General features: G+C 36.8%; 1 protein-coding gene across 3 annotated transcripts; it reads left to right on the top strand.

The window, feature by feature from the left end:
* Positions 1 to 4,000: 4,000 nt before the first annotated feature.
* On the top strand, positions 4,001 to 15,458 carry LOC146494520 (cadherin-13-like). Of its 3 annotated transcripts, none has more exons than XM_085147301.1 (20): positions 4,001 to 4,266; positions 4,518 to 4,637; positions 4,729 to 4,875; positions 4,961 to 5,105; positions 5,226 to 5,401; positions 5,562 to 5,690; positions 5,775 to 5,957; positions 7,324 to 7,661; positions 7,767 to 7,909; positions 8,005 to 8,229; positions 8,399 to 8,623; positions 9,019 to 9,140; positions 9,396 to 9,467; positions 9,565 to 9,666; positions 9,822 to 9,878; positions 10,868 to 10,975; positions 11,129 to 11,188; positions 12,299 to 12,397; positions 12,569 to 12,628; positions 12,749 to 15,458. In XM_085147301.1, the coding sequence occupies exons 1-20, from the start codon at positions 4,231 to 4,233 to the stop codon at positions 13,094 to 13,096; spliced, it is 2,895 nt and encodes a 964-aa protein (XP_085003427.1). In that variant the 5' UTR covers positions 4,001 to 4,230; the 3' UTR covers positions 13,097 to 15,458. The 3 variants fall into 3 exon arrangements, with proteins under 3 accessions (XP_085003427.1, XP_085003428.1, XP_085003426.1); XM_085147300.1 differs by having other exon boundaries at positions 4,002 to 4,266; positions 4,503 to 4,637; XM_085147302.1 differs by lacking the exon at positions 9,396 to 9,467 and having other exon boundaries at positions 4,503 to 4,637.
* The last annotated feature ends 986 nt before the right edge of the window (positions 15,459 to 16,444 follow it).

The following is a 16,444-nucleotide window of genomic DNA, read 5'->3' as shown; positions in this document are numbered from 1 at the left end:
AAGGGATTTCATCAGTGCTGCTGGTAAAGGCTCTGAAAGGCTGTTTTGCTTCAGGCCATAAAATAGTTATTTTAATGTCTGTGAAGGTTCTCAGTCATCCAGGTCATCGTAGTCAAAGGAGCTTGCAAAGAAAAGCGTCTGGACTTCTTTAAGTTGCTTGAAGACGTTTCACCTCTCATCCGAGAAGCTTCTTCAGTTCTAAGGTCAAATGGTGGAGAGTCCCAGATATAAACCTAGTGGGAGTATCCCCCCACAGAGGGACAAAATCTAATCGACTCTAATCGCCTGAGCCAAGGTGTGAAACTGGGTGTGGGTCCCAATCAGCCAGAGTTTCGGGTGAGTTCATTGTGAAGCCTGGCCCCACCTTATCATGCGAATTCCTGAGGTCAGATGGCCCGGGATGTTAGTGGGCGTTAAGGCGTCTGGGAAGGGATCTCAAAACTGGATTATAGATGGCAGAGAGTTGGTGTCGTAAACCACCGCCTTTGTTCAAAGATGGTCGCTCACAGTGGACATAGATGGCTTCTTTCACTCCTCTTTCAAACCATCTGTCCTCTTGGTCCAAAATGTGAACATTGGCATCCTCGAAAGAGTGTCCTTTATCCTTAAGATGCAGATGGACAGCTGAGTCTTGTCCTGTGTTATTTTAATATTGTACTTGTCCTGTGTTATTTTAATATTAAAGACGAACATCCCAACAGTAAAAAAAATAAAATAAAAAATCCTAGCAGACAGGAGCCGGGGCTCTATTCCTCATCACTAAATAGGCAAATCATAGACAAATTGGTTAGCCACTGAAAATGTATACTCCCATGTACATTATTTTCCAGAAAGCAATCTTCTTCCCTTTCCCTACCAGACTCAGAGGAATTGACAAAGTTTTTTTCTGAAGGTTTTGGAGATCTCCATAGCTGCACAGTGCCACCACAAACTTCAGTAGTTGTAGGGGTAAAAAAGTTTCCCAAAACTGATGGTTTTACTTTTCCCATGACATGGCGTGTGGGTTTTCTTTATTTGAATTTGACTGCAACGCTTTGAACACAATGTTTTAAAGAGGATCAAATTATTGCTGCTACTCAATTTGATGTGTTTAAAATACATGAAAAGATTTCTGTCACTTAGTTTGAAAGAAAGCGAAGCAACTATGAAAGCTATTATTATCAGTGATCAAATCACTTCTTGAGAAAGGAGTGGTGTAATTGTTCAGTATTTCCAGATAATTATGCAAGTTCCTGCGTAGTTCCTTCAGCTCAATGGCTAAATGAAATAAATCAAATCACTTAAAAAAACAACTGTATTATTATTATTATTATTATTATTATTATTATTATTATTATTAGCCACTGTGGACATCACCAATACCCTCCCACTTCTCCAACCCTTCCACTTTCTGGGAAGAGATACAGATTAATCAAAACCTGAAGCAGCAGATTAAAAGTCCTTAACTCCTTCTGTCCTCAAGACTGTAGTAATATGCGGGGTAGTGGAAGTACATAAACCATGTTAGTCTCACCTTTTTTTCTTTTCTTTTTTTTTACTAAATGCAAAAGTCTTGAGCCACAACTAATTTCTTTCTAATTTGCTTTCAAGGAGTCAGATGTTCCGGTAAAATTTTAAAGGGATTTATTTATTTGACTTAACTATTTGACTTAACTATTTGACTTAACTATTTGACTTAACTGGCTGTGGCATCAGCAAATACTATTAACTATTTTATTCTGTGTTCTAGCAAGCTTTCAGTAGCTCAGCGTATCAAGATTTTATATATTTATACAGTGTTACAGTTTGTAACAAAAGCTGCCAACTTCTGCTGTCAGGGTTAATTAAAATTAAAATGAAAAATGAAAAACAAATAAAAAATGTAAATAACAGTAGAGCTTACTATTAGTCATGAAAATATGTGTTATGAAGAACAAAAGGTTGTATTTTAAATCTGCTATTTACCCCAATTTTAATCCATTTCTTCTTTTTTTTTAGTCACAAACACAAACAAAACACTACAAACACTACAAAAATTATCAGTGTTTGCATAAAGAATCATTTGTCTTCTACTGACAGAACTTGGGTTAGTTTGTGTTTTAAATGTGTATTATAAATAAAAGTCACATGCCTCAAACCTGAAGGGAATGAATCTGATTCTTGGGCTGCTTTTTTGGTACAATTTTCAAACATGCTTTCTAAATGAAGATACCACAAAAGCCAAAAAGAAAACACCATTCCATTTCTTAGCCGAGAAAGAATATCTATAAAGCTATATAACTCTAAATAAAAATGTGTACAATAAGGCACTCAAATCATTCATCATTAACTGATGGAAAACTATGAGTTTCTATTCATTTAGTTCTGTAATGACTTCATCGCGTCTTTACCACAATTGTAACAAAAGCAATGTCAAGTAGCTTTGGAAAGATCTGTAAGACCTGAAACACTGAAAGACTTGTGTAGCCTATCCCCAACATGCTATACTTGTAACTGACTTCCTCTAGAAGTCTGAACATGCCAGGCACATTTTGGAAACACCCGCTGTGGTCTCATAAGGTTTATATCGAACATCTGGACACAATGAGAAAAGGTACACTTCAAGACAAAAAGGTGCTGAAAGCCTCAACCAAACTCTTGGACTATATGTGTTTAGGTAAACATTTTAACAAGCACTAGATTAAAAACATTAAAACAAAAACTTTAAAAAATACAATTAGTTTTAGACCTAGTTTGGACAATTGCCCTGTACGGAGCCCCGCAAGTGACATTGGAGAAAAAAAAAATAAAGATGAACTTTTGCAAGATCTCCCAAAACTTTTGCCATCTTGGTATACCAGAAAAAAAATAAGCATTTCAATTCTAATAATGTTGTATCATGTGCTAACTTGTGCACGCAAGGGCTCAGGTTACCACCATAAAACAAATAAGTCATGTGTGGCCTCTGTATTTTTTGCTGCATTTGATTTGAAGTGGAAATTCTGAATTTGTGTATAAAATTCATAAAGTCAGAGAAGCCATACGACCAAGATTTCACAATCCTATGACAGCTTTGCATATAAACAGCAGGGAACCTGTAAAACTTGGAATCTGTACAGCTACTTTTGTGCATTTGAGACTCACTAAATAAATCGTACACAGAACACTAACCAAGTTCTATTTGTGAATATGAAGCGGTTTTAATCACACAAAAGGCCTTGTACTATATTGATGGTAATTGATGAATGACAATGAAAAGTTGCTTTTCCAACTTTACAAATGGAATGCAGTTAACTCTGGAGTGAGGTTACTCCAATGTGTGACATCCGGAGCAAATCAAACAATGCATTTGTCCTTCCCTTTGAATCAGTGCTGTGACTACATGTATTAGTCTTTATTGTCAACATTTAAATTGTCTGTATTAAAATATAATCAGTATTGTGTAACAATCTTTAGCCAGCCTTCGTTTGTTTCATATTTGGACATTTTTGTAATTTTTCTAAATCTTTTAGAAGTGTGTTGGGGATTTTCTTCATTTAAGCCATTTAACACTGACCTTGCAAAAATGCCTCCACCACTTGTGTCAGCTAACAGAACATATTTGGTAATTGCAGATATATTTTTATATATTTTTGTTGTTGTGTGGTTTAAGGGGGTGACAATGTCTACTTGCCTTTCTGTAAATAGCCACTTCAATCACAAATGGTGTTGTGTGCGCACACAGACAAGTGAGCTAAAAACTAATCTTAAATTGTCTCTTTAGACATTTTGTGGTGAGTAGCCTGTTGCAAAAACACATAATCTATTCCAATGTATTTAAGTGAACCTATAAAAGATGCCCAAGATACAGTTACAAATACATATACTCACAGACACACAGATGCAATACAATACAATACAATTCTATCTATTCTATATTATATAATATATTATAATACATAATATAATATCATAGACTAATTATGTTTTTAAATGTGATTTTATGTGGTTTTTAGTTGTTTTTTTTCTTTTCTTTTCTTAGCATCATTATAGGTTTTCAAGCAAACGGGTACTTTTAGTCAAGGTGAAAACTGTACACACCCACACAGATACAGATAAAGATTTCGATTACCTCATGACTAGACGTATACAGCTGATTTGTAAAGATATCCCTCCCACTGGTATCTCTCTGCCAAAGCTCACATTGGCATGCAGCTGAGTTTCTACTCAAGTGCATTCAAGTAGTAGTCTGCAACGAATTCACTTCAAAACTAGACGTTCTGTGGATATAATATGGAACTAATACACCCAATTCTACTTTTGATTCTGGTAAGGCTTAAGTATTTAAATCTACATGTAATGTTGTATTACTTCTGCCATGAATTTCAACACAAATATTTTAAAAATATGTCTAATTGTTTTACTAATTGTGTTTATGACGATTATGTCTGTCAACATTATACTGAGTTATAGCCAGTGTTTAAAGATTAAAAATCTGCTAAGAATTTTCATATAATACTCATAAATATGCTGTGCTGCACATTTACTGCAAGAAATGTTTCCAGTGTAATCTTTTGCAGTGTTGGGGAGTCCACAGATCATCTTCACAACTTTTGTTGCGTCAAAAAAGAAACTGGATCATTGATTCCTTTACTATTGATGAAGGTTATCAGGGACCTTTCCCATATTCACTGGGCAAAGTGAGTGTATGCCTTTAAATGTAACACATATCATGAAATAAGGAAGGATAATTCCAAAATTCACTGCTGGTGTGTCTTATGTTTGATACAGATTGAGGTTGAGAAGGACCTCGTTCTTTTTATGATACAAGGACAAGGTGTTGATGAGGAACCAACGCAAGTGTTAGAAATCAATTCATATACAGGAGAAATAAAGGTCCTCCGTTCTGTGGACTACGAACAACATCAAACTCTTAAGGTAAGAAGAAATTTAAAAAAAAAACTTATGGAAAGTAAAAGCTATTCATGGAGTGAGGTTTGATTATTTCATCTTTCCATTTCAGCTTAAATTTAAAGCACTTGACAGAGAAAAACATGAAATAGAGACACAACTCGGGATTTCTATAGATATTTTGGACACAAACGACAACCCTCCAAAATTTCTGTTTGAAAAGTACACTTTCACCATAAAAGAGTCAACATCACAGGGTAATTTTCTCATTTGGAAGGGAATATTATTTACAATTGTAATGCTACTGCAATGAAATTATGTTTTTTGTGACAGTGAATCTAAATAAAATAATCATTATTTCCTTTTGATACTAACAGGCACTGAAGTGGGTAGAATTCAAGCAACAGATCAAGACACAAGTGAGATATATAACAAAGTTGACCTTAAAATAGTTTCAGTGGAACCTAAACCTAAGGATCTTGAGTTCTACTTCAAAGAGATCGATAAGACAGGCATTGGAGTCATTTCTTTTAAAGGATGTCTGGACCATGAGGTGAGAGAAATTACTGCTTGATGGCAAAATTCTCAAATTAAAACTTTCCATTTTAATCTTTCAACATGAATCTCCTCAGATTTCAATAGTACAACTAAATTCAATATGTTTGACATCCATTTACATTCAAGATGAGCAATATTTTATTTTTCTCCATCAGACAGCTGAGAAATACACCATTATAGTGGAGGCCAAAGACAATGGAGAAAAACCGCAATCCAGCTCCTGCACCATCATAATCAATATAGAAGATGGAAATAATCACCTTCCTGTCATCACACAGCAAACAGTTAGCAGTTACTTATTTCAGTCACAATAATTTATTCAATGAAAAGCATTTCCTATTTTACAACTTCCTCTTTTGTGACCCGAGGGCCCAGAAAAAGTGAAAGAAGGACAGACAAATGTTCTTGTTTCACGTATACAAGTTCATGATGAAGACACCAGAGGAACTCCAGCCTGGAGAGCCAAATATACAATCCAAGGAGACACAAACAACAACTTTAGAATAACTACAGATCCTGAGACAAACGATGGACTACTCCATGTGGAAAAGGTATTTTTCTGATTATGTTTACAGTAGACTAAACTTTCCAATCTAAGTAGTTCAAAACAGTCTCTGTGGTGAAAACCCTGTCACATTTTTTTTAATTAACCAACATAAGCTCTTTTTTATCTTCAAAAGTTAGTATATAAAACACAGAAAAATATAAAAGAGATTTTCCTGGCCTGGCTTTTTATAGCAGATAACCTTAAAAATAATTTGAAGTAGAACAAAATTTGGAAGAAAACCATGACTCAGCATATAAACATTACCTGATGCTGCTAAAGTGAAGCAGAACAAAATTACAGAGGTTTTATTAGACACAGCTAAGCGTTTTGCAATTTGGCATAAGTTTAAAAAGATTATATTTATTCAGTATTGAACAGGAGAAATGAGACTTTGTTGTCAGAAGTCATTTATATATAAAAAAAAAAAAAAAGCAGTGACCAACAGTGCTGTAAACAACAGTAGACTGCTTGGTAATAAGCAAGCGAATCATGCAGAAAACAGATATGAGATGGGGAAACTGTTCTTGAAGTGCACTGAGAGAGAGAGAGAGAGCTGTGCGGGAAGTGTGATTTTATCATAGTGGAAGCATAGCAGCAAAAGTAAGAGGGAATTCATGATGATGTTTATGTAAAGCGAAATGTGAAGTGGCGAAGCATAGTTTTGATCGTCTTTTGCTGCTGGTTCAGTCTATTTTGGTTGGAGAGGGACAAAACCTACAGCTTTACAATCTAGTGCAAAAAAAGACAAAAACACAAAGCGCAGCCCCGACCTATCAGAATCTGTGAGCTGTCGACTTTCAGCATTGACTGTTTACGTGAAAGAAAGCCGACATCTCACTCATTGTGATGCATCCTGTCCGCGCTCTGTGCGTGAGTCTTTTTGTGGAATCCATTTACCTCCTCTCATTTACTGTTTTAGCTGTTTTGTGGTTGCTGAAATAGTTTTGTGAGATTCTGGCATTTCTGGCAAAGTACATTTATATTTAAAATTCGATTCGGGATTTTAACAAATCGATATGGCTTTATTCAAGCTAAAAGCAATTTTAATCGGGTAGCAAACAGTTTTAACCAAAGCTATGTTTTAAAAAGCCCTGGAAAAATATGATAAGTTATTGTTGGGTCTGCGCTTCCACAGGCCCCGCTGGTTTAGAAACCTATTCCCGTTAAAGACAAGCAAGGAAACAAGACGAACAGCTTTTACTTGCTAGCAAGGAAGACTGGCTGTGGGAGCTGAACACTCCTCACTTGTCTCCTAGCCAGAATCAAATAAACAGCCTTCCTCGCAGCCTTTTATTTCCATGACTTACAAATTTAAGTAACACAATGATAACATTTAACAATTTGACTCCAACAGTTATGCTCTTTTACAGGCTTTAAACTACGAAGATGGTGCTCTGAAGAATATAAGTATCACTGTAGAGAATGAGATCCCCTATTATTCATGCAAAGTGGAAAAACGCAGCTCCACTGGTCTTTGGAAAGTAGTTACCACATCTGGTTCTGCTGCTACTGGGTCTGCAATGAGCTTCGTGGCTGGAACAGTTGCATCCAGCCGTCAAGTGATCGTGGCTGTTGAGGATGTCAATGAGCCTCCAGTCTTTGACAAGACTTCCATAGAAACTGCGGTCCGTGAGAATGTTAAGGAAGGCCAATACCTGGCAACACTCACAGCTAAAGACCCTGATGTTGCCAACAAAAACACATTTAAGTAAGTCTTGACAACTATACAACTACATGTCACTTCTACAAGACAAAAACATACAGCATTACTACATCAGTAGACACTTTGAAAATGTCTAACAAACCATTTCAGATACATTATAGGACACGATCCAGCTGGTTGGATTAAAGTGGACCCTGACACTGGAAACATAACAACATCAAAGCCCTTGGATCGAGAGTCAGAGTTTGTTACAGACAACATTTATGTAGTCACAATATGCGCTGTTGACGATGGTATGAATCGATAAGTATTCACATATTTGGCCCATGATTCATTTACATTTCCTCATTACATTTCTAAACAAGGTGCAATACTTTTTCATTACCAGGGAAACCACAAATGACAAGCACTGCAACTCTTAGTATCTATGTTAGAGATGACAATGATCATACTCCATACCTGGTTGTAAGCACAATTGAAATGTGCCAATCTGACGGACAATCCTTTGCCAACATCACAGCCTTAGACTCAGATGTTGAGCCCTACAGTGGCCCTTTCACCTTCAAGCTCCATGGAGATGTTGAGGGCAAGTGGAAGATTGACCCTGTCACTGGTAAGCTTTAGAGTCTGCGGATACTCAACCTTTTATAAGTCACAAAAACAGTGCCACTTGTATTAAATATACTTCTAAGCCTCCTTTATATAAAAGTACAAGTAGTATATACATAGACTGCCACAATGACTGTTATACATCTGATTATGTATTCATTTTGGACACACAGGTTATTCAGTCAACTTGGTTAAAGAGCCTACAGTTCATTCCAATCACCATGAGCTGTCGCTAGAAGTTTCTGACCAACAGGGGAAATCAGCTTTCCACAACCTGTCAGTTACTGTTTGCAGCTGCTTAGACTCAGAAATCCCAAACTGTCATGTGAGGACATCTGGCACCACACTAGGAGCAGGGGGAGTGGGAATTATTTTTTTGGCCATGCTGCTGATTACAGGTTGGACACATGTTTCAAATATTTCAATTATTATAAAGATATAAGATATTCTCATTTATATTTGTTGTTGTTATTTAAAAACGATTAAAGTATAATAATAAAAAAAGGTCTAACAATAAGAAATAACTGACTATAATAATAAGCTTTGGACTTCTTCTGGGAAAAAAATGTAAATGAGTTTTCGATGGGTGTTTTTCAGTTAGATTTAAGTACTTATTTTTATGCTTGTTAAGATTTTGAAAAACGTTTTTTTTTAAATATTTTTTAAAGTAAAAGTGACAACAAAATAACAGGGATTCATTTCAATCAAAGCCTTTCCCTAATGTAATAGAATTATAACAGCAATAAACATATAGCATGTTTTGTATGTCATGTTTGTGGTTTTTATGCTCCAGGTTTGCTACTTTTGGCTCTTCTGATGTCCTGCAAAAAACAGATCTTCGAAATCAAAGACGATTTATCTACTGAACAACAACTGATGAAGTCTAACACTGAGAATCCAGGAACAGACTGTTCAGTAAATACATTTATCATAAATCACACTTGCACACACACACACACACACACACACACACACACACACACACTCAAATGCTCACTCACACAGATATTTGTTGGTTTTTAAATCAAAGATTACAAACTGTATAAATTGGATATTTTCATTTTGCCTGACTTTTTAAATGTACTTCAGCAATTGTAATGACTGAAATTATGTAAACATTAACTTCTTGTTTTTGGTATAAAAACCTTAAAACATCATTACTTTGTCAAGGTGGCCATTGTGAATCAGAATGGGAACGAGATGCAAGAAATATCTCAAGTTAAAACTGTGAAAATGAGTCCAGTAAGTGCTACAAAATATATATTATTGTAATAACTAGTTTGTAAAGAGCATTTTTGTAATATACCATGCATTGTGAGAAATATTTGATGTTTTTCAGGCGTTTCTTCTAAATAACTCAGAAACCAACACAGAATTCCTCAAGTATCAAAAAGAAAGCTCGGTGGCACAACCTTTCATTCGTGGAAGCTTTATGCACATGGTACAGATATTATGATTACTGTTGTTTTATTTGTTATTATCACTAAGTAAACCTGTGATACTTAAACAGGTAGAAGTTAAGAATTTTGCTCATGATAATTTTCTGTTCATGAAATTTATCAAATCTCAGAAGTATTTAAATGCTTGATTTTTCAGTCACAGCAGGGATCAAACCTGGGAATGGGATATCACCAGGGACAATCTGTGAGTGGGGTATGTAATATTTCTTTTCATATGAAACCTTCTGAAAGTGCCGGACCACCTTTTCTGTCAGAACTGATTTAATTCTACAAGAAACCAGCATGAAATGATTTGAGATTTGTGACATGGTGAATTATTTTGCTGGAAGCAGCTATCCAAATTTGGGTACACTGTGGTCATAAAGGGACAGACGTGGTCAGCAGTAATACTCAGGTAGGCTGTGGCATTTAAATGATGTTGACTTTGTCCTAAGGGGTCCAAAGTATACCAAGAAAATATCGCCCACGCCATTACATCACCCCCACCTGATTGAATCATTTCTATAAGGATGGATGAACCTGTGCTTAGATGTTGTTTATCCAACTGTTCCTATCATCTATACTTCACAACAGAAGCCAATACATCCAATGGTCTCTTGTCCATTTTTGGTGAGCCTATGTAAAACATAGCCTCAGTTTCCTGTTTTTAGTTGACAAGAGTGACAGTGTGGTCATCTGCTGCTGCTGTAGCCCATTTGCTTCACAGTTGAGGTGTTGTGCAATCAGAGGTCCTCTTCTGCCTATCCTGGTAGTAACAAGTGGTTACTAATGCTGGCTTCATGTCAGTCCAAAGCAGTCTGACCTTTCCCCTCTCACCCCTCTGCCTGCAACTCATGCTTGAATTGGCCTGGATCACACACATCTGCTACCTAAAACTCAAAAGAACAAAGAACAACTAATAATACTCATTAATAGATGCTACTTAGTTGTCCTGGTTTTTAGTCCCCTGCTCTTTCAAGAAACTGTTTAGCCTTAGAAAAAAAAATTAAGCCTTTATTTCTTTCGGGTTTTGGTCTTTTTTTTTTTATGAGATTGATTGAAAACTAAAAAAGCACAGAATAATCTGCTGGCCTTGCTTTTTTACATTGTATATTATCATAGACTTTAGCAAATGGATTCTTATTGAAATCATTTGTGCCAGGAAACAATGTCAATGTGTTTGTTTTGCGGTTTTTTCTTCAGCTGATGAATGAAGCAGTACATGGAGGATTACAAATGAACTCACTAACCTCACAGTACCGGGGGGAAGGATCAGGGTCAGCATTTATTCGTGGAACCGTCATGCGGAAGGTACTGAGATTATTATTAGTATAATTAGTAGTAGTAGTAGTATTGAGTACATCTGTTTGACAAAGTGGTTGTTAAGGATTTTGCTGGTTCTTGACATTTTGCTTTTCTGTGAAGTTTCAAAAGTATTAACCAGTTAATGCTTGATTTTTCCAGTCAATGGGAGCAATATCAAATAGTGGAATGAAACATCTCCAGTGGCAATCCAGACATGGGGTAAAGCAAAATGAGTCCTTTTGATGTTAAATTTTCCAGAACTATTTTATAATTTCCACTCACCAGCCACTTTGTTAGTTACACCTTGCTAGTACTCTTTTGTCGTCAGAATGGAATGTATTCAACAAGGTGCTAGAAATATACCTCAGAAATGTTGGTTCCTATTGATATGATAGTGTTTAACAAATTTTGCAGAAGTGCAAATCTCCAATTCCACCACATCCCATAGATGCTCTGTTGGATTGATATCTGGAGACTGTGAATTAAAATATGCCATTTGAGTGTAGCGAAGTCATTGTTATGTTCAAGAAACCAGTTTTGGTGTTGCACATTATTGTACTGGAAGGAGCCCAGCATCAGAAGACCATTGGTTTCAGGTTTCCCTGTTTCCATTAAGAGATGCACTTCTGCCTACCCTGGTAAGATCGAGTAGTTTTTACTGTTGCCATCCTAGCAACTCAAAGCAGTTCACCCGTCTCCCCATCACCCCTCTGCCAGTAACACTGAGTTGATGGAATGTGGTTGGCTAATTAGAAATGTGCATTAATGAGCAGTTGAACACTTATTCCTAATGAAGTGGCTGTTGCGTGCAATTCCTACTATGGAACAACGTTTGTTGTTAACAGGTATTGTCGATGTAACAACAGCCTCATATTAGAGGATAGATAATAAAGATGAATATTGGCATTATTACAGAATTGGAGATGATTATATACACATAATCCTGCTGCCAAATACTCATTAAAACACTTAATAACTGATAAAAATCCTTAATTCAAGTCAAAGACGGGAACACAGTTTTGTCGGGACAGAGAGCAGCCACTGTGTGTGCATATCATTATGCAAGTAGTATGCAAGTAGCATAATATATGCTACTTGCATATATTATGCTACTTGGTTTAATTTGTGTAATGTGTTCTTCTTTAGTCCCTTGCTCTTTTATTTTAAAAGGTTTTAAACACAGAAAAGTACAGCATCAACTGACAGCCTTGCTCTAACATTTTTCAGTATGATAGGCTTGGATGACAAGCCTAATCATAATTAAAATGATTTCAACCATGAAATGATGTCATGCTTTGACATTTGTTTGTTTGTTTGGTTTCTTTTCAGCTGACAGATGAAGCCGTACGTGGAGCATCACAAATCTCAGCTTTTCAAAGGGAAAGCTCAATGGCACAAGGTTTTACTCGTGGAAGCTTTATGCGCATGGTACAGAGATTTTTCTTAAAGAACTTGTACTTACTCTTGTTATCATTAAGTACATGTGTCATATTTAAATAGTTAAGAATTTGTTAAGAATTTTGCTCAGTAATGACATTTTGCTCATTCAATTCTGTCAAGTTTGAAAGACTTAACTATTTAAATGCTTGATTTTTTCAGTCACTCGGAGGATCATCAAACAAAGGAATGGCACATCTGCAGGTTCAATCTAAGCATGGGGTAAAGCAAAATTTTCTACAGTTTTGTCATTTATGGTCAACTACAAAGTCTTATGTCTTACCTTAATTCCTATTTAAATTCTAATATAATTCATACAACTTCCTGTTTCTACTTTTTAAGATTTATATGGGACTAGACCACCGTAACCAGCTACTAAATGAGGTAATACCAAAAAGGATAAATTCTCTCCAGGAACAAGGAAAGGAACTGGGCGATTATGTGCCTCATGTATATAATGAGGAGGGAGACACAGAGCATAACTTTGAGCTTGATGCAATCTCCATTGCTGATGTTTCCTTTGACCCTGAAATGGATCTGTGTGACAAGTTCACTACTCTGGCCTCAATCTGCATGCCTACTGATGTCACCACAATACAGAAAATCCAAACAGCAACTCTTGTCCAAGAGGAAAGCCATGAACTAAACTGGCAGAAACTCACATTAAATGAGGTTTACATTTCACAATAAAGTCACTAGACCTCAAGTATAAGGTACAATATGAAAAGTCATAAATATTTATTCAGTTGTCTGGGAGCATGGTATGGTAAGATGCAGTGTCATGTCATAGTGTTTACAATAAAGACTGGGTGTTACGACCCGGCTCAAAGCCGCAACATAAAAAAAAAAAAAAAAAAGGAGACGAATACCAGAGTGTAGGTGAACAGAGGTTTTGTCTTAAAATCGAATATCAGGTCAGCTAAAATGGCTGGTGCCACCAAGGCAAAGACAAGTGAGCTCCCCGGGAAGCTTGCCTCAGGTATGCTTTTATCCACACCTGACTAGGTGTGGCCAATTAGCACCAGCTGAACACATTGAGCAGATTAGAGGCTGCAGAGGGACGTAACACCTCCTCCCTTAAAAGGGTTCCTCTAGGACCCCTAAACAAATTAAAAGTCCCTCTGAAGCCTTGATCCCTCAAAAATAAGTTGGCATCTTTAAGCATGGATGCCCCTACATGAGGATCTGAAGTTGCCACACTGAACACACAAAAAGTAACATGTGACCAACACAGGAGTACAACAGTCAAACCCAAAATGATTATTCAGCCTATTACAACAACACAAAATGAAAGCAGCCATGAATAATCACACACACACAAGTGATCTGTGGTCTCCACCACACAAACGGTCACATATGAGTGGCCCTATACCACAACAAGTTACTTAATCCACAAAGTTCAGTAAAGCAAGCATGCTAGTGACCAACCACAAAATGGAGAGCTATGGCCACACAATGATCACATCAAGGGTGGTTCAGCACCCCACAGTGTTATTGCGATCACCTGGCCAACAACACTCACAAGTGATCCAACAAAATACCATATTCCCCACAACACTAAAGGTCACAGCACAAAACACTCACCTCATGAGGATCTCATTAGCATCCATCAACACTGACATATGCACACACAGTACACATTATGCCAACTTAAAAATGGTCTACCTGCCTCAGCCACAAGACCGTAATTATTGAATGGTCTCAAACCTCTAGCCAAGTTTGGTGCCACTGATTTACTATGAGCAACTCCCAACCTAAAACGCTAAAACAAAACTTTACCTGTCTAGTCTTCAGTGGTGTACCAGGCTCGAGGCAACTTTAAACGCGAACTCGAGAGCAGGCAGCAGACCACAGCTTTAGTCTCCTACCAAACTCTGAAGCGTACCCCCACCCAGGATAGCCACCAAACACAACAAATTAAAACAACAAAGCAAAACAACAAACAAGTGCTTTGCTGGAAGGGCAGCACAGCTACCCAGCTGAAACACTTACTAAAGGGAGTTTGCTCAATTACAGTGAACACCATCACTCACCCACTTAAAAGCAATACAAAAAACTGATATTCAATCTCCACTAAAATGTCCAAATATCCCGGACGAGCCCCCACTTATGTTACGACCCGGCTCAAAGCCGCAACATAAAAAAAAAAAAGGAGACGAATACCAGAGTGTAGGTGAACAGAGGTTTTGTCTTAAAATCGAATATCAGGTCAGCTAAAATGGCTGGTGCCACCAAGGCAAAGACAAGTGAGCTCCCCGGGAAGCTTGCCTCAGGTATGCTTTTATCCACACCTGACTAGGTGTGGCCAATTAGCACCAGCTGAACACATTGAGCAGATTAGAGGCTGCAGAGGGACGTAACACTGGGTAATGCAAAAACTAATGCAGAGGGGTGAATATGGTATTTATCAAATCTGATTATTTCCACTCTGGGAAACATAAGATCAATTGTACTAAGGTAATGCTTTCTACTTTCATTTGGGTTATCTTGAGCTTCTGTTCTCAAAAGTGTTTTTTAAGGTCACTTTTTTGATCTTTTTCTATTGCGACATTATATATTTCAAGCGTGTCAACTGTTTTCTTTGTCCATTAGAGGTTGTCAGGCCTTTAAAAAAACAGAGTTAAGCTTGAATGCATGAATCTTCAAGGCATGCAGGTGTGTCTTTTGCAAGTAAAAGCTTTCTCAAGAATAAATGATGACTGCCGTTGTAATGTAATTCCAGGGTATTTCCATTTTGGCACGACAAACTTGTCAAACTAGTTCTCATTTTGTTGTTTAGACTCCATGTTATCAAAAGGTGCTGGTGTGGGCGAGCTCTCGGGTATCTGTGGTTGTATGGGTGTGTTCATGTTTGTACATGCAGGACAGTAAGTCTGCTGACTGCTTCGGTGAGGAGGATAGTCAGCCTTCTCCCACACTGTCTGAGCATCTGGGTGCATCTAATAAACTAGTTAATATGCTGCTAAGGATCATTGTAACCATGTTTTATGTGCATCAAATGTTTGTATAGTGGTAATACTAATAAACGTGTTAATCTGAACCTCTCAAACAAGATTCTCACTATAGACCTATCACTATCGTGTTTATTAATCTAATTCTTGTGAAACACTGACTCCTTGTGGTTTTACAAAGAAATTGTTATATTTGTATTCGTGCCTAGTTATATTAAGCCATATTCATACAGTAAAAATACTTCTGAACCCTCATACTAGCAAAGGTAATGTTGGGAAGTGCATTAAAATTATATTTACTAAACTAAGTAAATATCTAATGACTTACTCACATTTCATTAATGTCTAAATCTGTCAGAAGCTTCTACACAAGCCTGACTGAATTAGTTTTTCATTATAAATGGCATTCTTGTGTGCTTTGTCATTGCACATTTTTCTCACTAATTAAAAAACATCCAAAGATGAGTAAAATAAATCTCAGGTTTCTTATCAATGCTTTAGATTTGTCAGATGGGTTAAAGAGTCAAAATCCTAAACGTTTCTGTAGACAAAGCTTTATTTATTTGGAGTAACATATTCGATGCCAAAATGTGCTTTTAGTAAAGACTAGTCTATTAGTCTATTGCAAGAGATGGAAATCTGAGCATAAAAGAGATAAAAACAACTGTAAGTAAAAAGGAAGTCCAGTCTCAAAGCAGTCAACTTCTATTGCTCCACTTGTTCAGAAAAATACTGATAATAAATCATAATAAGTCCATCAACTAAAGCTTGGCCAAAACAGGGTCATGCAACAGGACAATGGTTCCAAGTACACCAGAAAATCTACAACAGAATAGCTAAAAAAACCAAAAAACTAACGAATCACATTGTGGTAGGACTTTACAAAAACTCTGCATAAATAAAAACCTGCAAACCTTATAAAACAGAACCAACAACATGGAACAAAATTCCTCCACAACCATTTTAGCGGTGGTTCTACAAACTATTGAATCATGGCTTGTAGTTCGTATTTCACATGATAGCATCTGATTTACTCATCAGCTTGGTTACGCCACTGATTATGGCATGTCTCAACTTCCATAATCAT

Source organism: Neolamprologus multifasciatus, chromosome 20 (assembly GCF_963576455.1).
Source record: "Neolamprologus multifasciatus chromosome 20, fNeoMul1.2, whole genome shotgun sequence".
Taxonomy (NCBI): Eukaryota; Metazoa; Chordata; class Actinopteri; order Cichliformes; family Cichlidae; genus Neolamprologus; species Neolamprologus multifasciatus.
Note: the sequence above shows the minus strand (reverse complement) of the source record. Positions and strands in the feature narration are given on the sequence as shown.

What these genes read in the sequence shown, in the direction of transcription:
- LOC146494520 (XM_085147300.1), top strand. Translation starts at nt 4,231, where the DNA reads ATGGAACTAATACACCCAATTCTACTTTTGATTCTG. An exon ending in GGCCATGCTGCTGATTACAG is followed by an intron (nt 8,624 to 9,018) that starts GTTGGACACATG and finishes TTTATGCTCCAG; the next exon opens with GTTTGCTACTTTTGGCTCTT. An exon ending in ATCCAGGAACAGACTGTTCA is followed by an intron (nt 9,141 to 9,395) that starts GTAAATACATTT and finishes TACTTTGTCAAG; the next exon opens with GTGGCCATTGTGAATCAGAA.